General features: G+C 49.2%; 1 protein-coding gene and 1 long non-coding RNA gene across 2 annotated transcripts in view; both read right to left on the bottom strand.

Annotated features, from left to right (window-relative positions):
• Positions 1-2448: 2448 nt before the first annotated feature.
• puf60a (poly-U binding splicing factor a) overlaps positions 2449-3492 on the bottom strand; it is a gene marked incomplete at both ends in the record, with an annotated part of 5614 nt that continues 4570 nt past the window's right edge. The window contains 2 exon segments of the mRNA XM_014030800.1: positions 2449-2662; positions 2771-2863. Coding sequence (XP_013886254.1) covers positions 2449-2662; positions 2771-2863 — 307 coding nt within the window.
• Positions 2946-3492, bottom strand: part of LOC106534232 (uncharacterized) — a 2489-nt gene continuing 1942 nt past the window's right edge. The window contains exons 2-3 of the long non-coding RNA XR_001312332.1: positions 3085-3113; positions 2946-2960 (exon numbers count right to left, since the gene is read on the bottom strand). This is a non-coding gene — a long non-coding RNA (uncharacterized LOC106534232). The remainder of the gene's footprint in view (positions 2961-3084; positions 3114-3492) is intronic.

Here is a 3492-nt window from a genome sequence, read left to right as displayed (position 1 = left end):
GTCATACAGAGGAGGGAAACAGTCAGACACAGGAGGGAAACAGTCAGACACAGGAGGGAAACAGTCAGACACAGGAGGGAAACAGTCAGACACAGGAGGGAAACAGTCAGACAGAGGAGGGGAACAGTCAGACACAGGAGGGAAACAGTCATACAGAGGAGGGAAACAGTCAGACAGAGGAGGGNCTAACCTAACCTAACCCAAACTAACCCTAACCTAACCCAAACTAACCCAAACCTAACCTAACCCAAACTAACCCTAACCTAACCCAAACTAACCCTAACCTAACCTAACCCAAACTAACCCTAACCTAACCCAAACTAACCCTAACCTAACCTAACCCAAACTAACCCTAACCTAACCCAAACTAACCCTAACCTAACCCAAACCCAAACCTAACCCTAACCTAACCCAAACCCAAACCTAACCTAACCTAACCCAAACCTAACCTAACCTAACCCAAACTAACCCAAACCTAACCTAACCTAACCCAAACTAACCCTAACCTAACCCAAACCCAAACCTAACCCTAACCTAACCCAAACCTAACCCAAACCTAACCTAACCCAAACTAACCCTAACCTAACCCAAACCTAACCCAAACCCAAACCTAACCCAAATCTAACCCAAACCTAACTAACCCTCACCCTACCCAGCAGCTACTTTATGAAGGTTTGCTTGAACATGGACACTTTAAGAACTTTTATCTAACTAAAAATACTTGATCCTTTCTGAAGTTTGAATAATCTCCCAGTCCCACCCCCACCTGATTGCCCAGTAGGTCTGTCTAAAGTGTTTAATGTGGAAGCTGCTTCTCTGATAGGTCCAGAGAACTGTCTGTCAAATCTCTGGCCAGGTTTGTCCTGGAGGTAGGCCTGGATTCTGGCACAGTGCTGGAGTTGTATCATCCCTGAGAACAGTCTGTTCAACATCTGAGCAGAGTGCAAAACAAAACTTTTTTTATTCCAGTTCTTCTCAGACCTGAACCAGGTGAACCTCCAAGGTCCTAGCATGAAGTCTAACAAACATGACTGACAGATCAGTCCTGTTCACCAGCTGTCACTCACAGAGAGGAGGGAGATACTCACTGACTGCAGAGGGGACAGAGCGTCTCCTAAACCCATGGTCAGAGGCGCCATCTGAGACACAAACACAACATTCATGTAAAGATCAGTAAGGTCTGTGAACAGACACAGGCTCAGGATGTTACCTGTAGGCTGGCAAATGGCTGCTGCTGCACCAGAGTCTGTTTCACCAACACACTCTTAATGCTCTGCTCCATGGCGTACTTCTTCGCCTGTACACAGAAAATACTTTCACAACTCTTAACAGTACTTTTTATTTACTCTCAGTACTGAGCTCAACTCTGTTCACTATACCCACTCTGTGTTCACTATACCCACTCTGTGTTCACCATACCCACTGTGTTCAATATGTGGTCACTATACCCACTCTGTGTTCACTGTACCCACTGTGTTCAATATGTGGTCACTATACCCACTCTGTGTTCACTATGTGTTAACTATACCGACTCTGTGTTCACTATACCCACTCTGTGTTCACTATACCCACTCTGTGTTCACTATACCCACTCTGTGTTCACCATACCCACTCTGTGTTCACCATACCCACTCTGTGTTCAATATACCCACTCTGTGTTCACCATATCCACTCTGTGTTCACCATACCCACTCTGTGTTCACCATACCCAATCTGTGTTCACCATACCCTCTCTGTGTTCACCATATCCACTCTGTGTTCACTATACCCACTCTGTGTTCACTATATCCACTCTGTGTTCATGTTGTGTTCACCACACCAACTCTGTGTTCACTATACCCACTCTGTGTTCACTATACCCACTCTGTGTTCACCATACCCACTCTGTGTTCACCATACCCACTTAGTGTTCACCATACCCGCTCTGTGTTCACTATACCAACTGTGTGTTCACTATCCCCACTCTGTGTTCACTATCCCCACTCTGTGTTCACTANAGGACAGGTCCACCTGAGGACAGGTCCACCTGAGGACAGGTCCACCTGAGGACAGGTCCACCTGGGGACAGGTCCACCTGGGGACAGGTCCACCTGAGGACAGGTCCACCTGAGGACAGGTCCTCCTGAAGACAGGTCCACCTGGGAACAGGTCCACCTGGGGACAGGTCCACCTGAGGACAGGTCCACCTGAGGACAGGTCCTCCTGAAGACAGGTCCACCTGGGGACAGGTCCACCTGAGGACAGGTCCTCCTCCTGAAGACAGGACCACCTGAAGACAGGACCACCTGAGGACAGGTCCATCTGAGGACAGGTCCACCTGAGGACCTGAAGACAGGACCACCTGAGGACAGGACCACCTGGGGACAGGTCCACCTGAGGACCTGAAGACAGGACCACCTGAGGACAGGACCACCTGGGGACAGGTCAGAACACACCGGCTGAGCTCACCTATGAAGCCATAACCTTTGTGGCGACCCGTGGTGGGCTCGCGGGACAACATGCAGGACTTGATCCGTCCGAAGGCCTCAAACACACTCTTAATGTCCTCATCAGAGAGGTCCGGGTGCACCGAGGCCACGTAGATCCGGTTAAAGGCCCGCGCTTCCTCCGCCAGCTGGTCAATGATTGGCTGAGCCTGGCCGATGTTACTGGGCCTGCCCACCTGTCAGACAAGGCGCAGGGAAAAATAATCACCTGAGGAAGGACCTGAGCAGCGGTCTGCGCTGGCTTCAACAGGTCAGTGTGAGTTTGACCTGGAGCCCACCCTCACCTTGATGTTCCTCCCCCCGAGGACCACAGAGTTCATCTGTTCCAGGGCCAGCTGAGCTGCTTCTGGGACTTCATACTCCACGAAGGCGAAACCCTGCAGAGACAGAGGTCTCCATCAGGTCCACTCAGACCAGCTGACTGAAGGAAGGCCTTTGGTCTCCTGAGACCTGTTTGACCTGGGAGCACAAACACTGGTGGGGCCGACATGAACATCCTGAATCAATAAATATGGATGGTATCATTTGTGGCACAGTTGTTGTGAAACAGATAGATGCTGGTTCTACTTGTTCCAACAGTGGAGCAGAGAAACATCACCTGCACCAGGCCCCAGGTGTTTCATTTACCTGTAGGTCAGAAGAATCAGACAGAGCACAGCTCAGGGGCTCATTCTACATCCAGACAAACAAACATTACATTATAACATAACATTATTGTTGGAACAACTGGCAGCAGGTGGTGTGTTTCAGCTGCTTATATGGTCGTGCACGGTTAGATTTAACGTTACGTTATAATGGAGACGTTACTGCACGGAGACTTTAACGTGCTTCTATTGTGAAAAGACTGTGAGGAAGTAGTTTTGTAGTGTAGCTGAGTTGACTGGTGTGTAAGGTGATAGACCAGATAATGATCTCTTCTCAACCCTTCATGATCGGACCTAAATCCATGATTACTGTCTACAACCAGGCAGAGAAGAACAGACGTTTAGAGGAGGGAAACAGTCAG

This window comes from Austrofundulus limnaeus, unplaced genomic scaffold (genome assembly GCF_001266775.1).
Source record: "Austrofundulus limnaeus strain Quisiro unplaced genomic scaffold, Austrofundulus_limnaeus-1.0 Scaffold1119, whole genome shotgun sequence".
NCBI classification, from domain to species: domain Eukaryota; kingdom Metazoa; phylum Chordata; class Actinopteri; order Cyprinodontiformes; family Rivulidae; genus Austrofundulus; species Austrofundulus limnaeus.
Note: the sequence above shows the minus strand (reverse complement) of the source record. Positions and strands in the feature narration are given on the sequence as shown.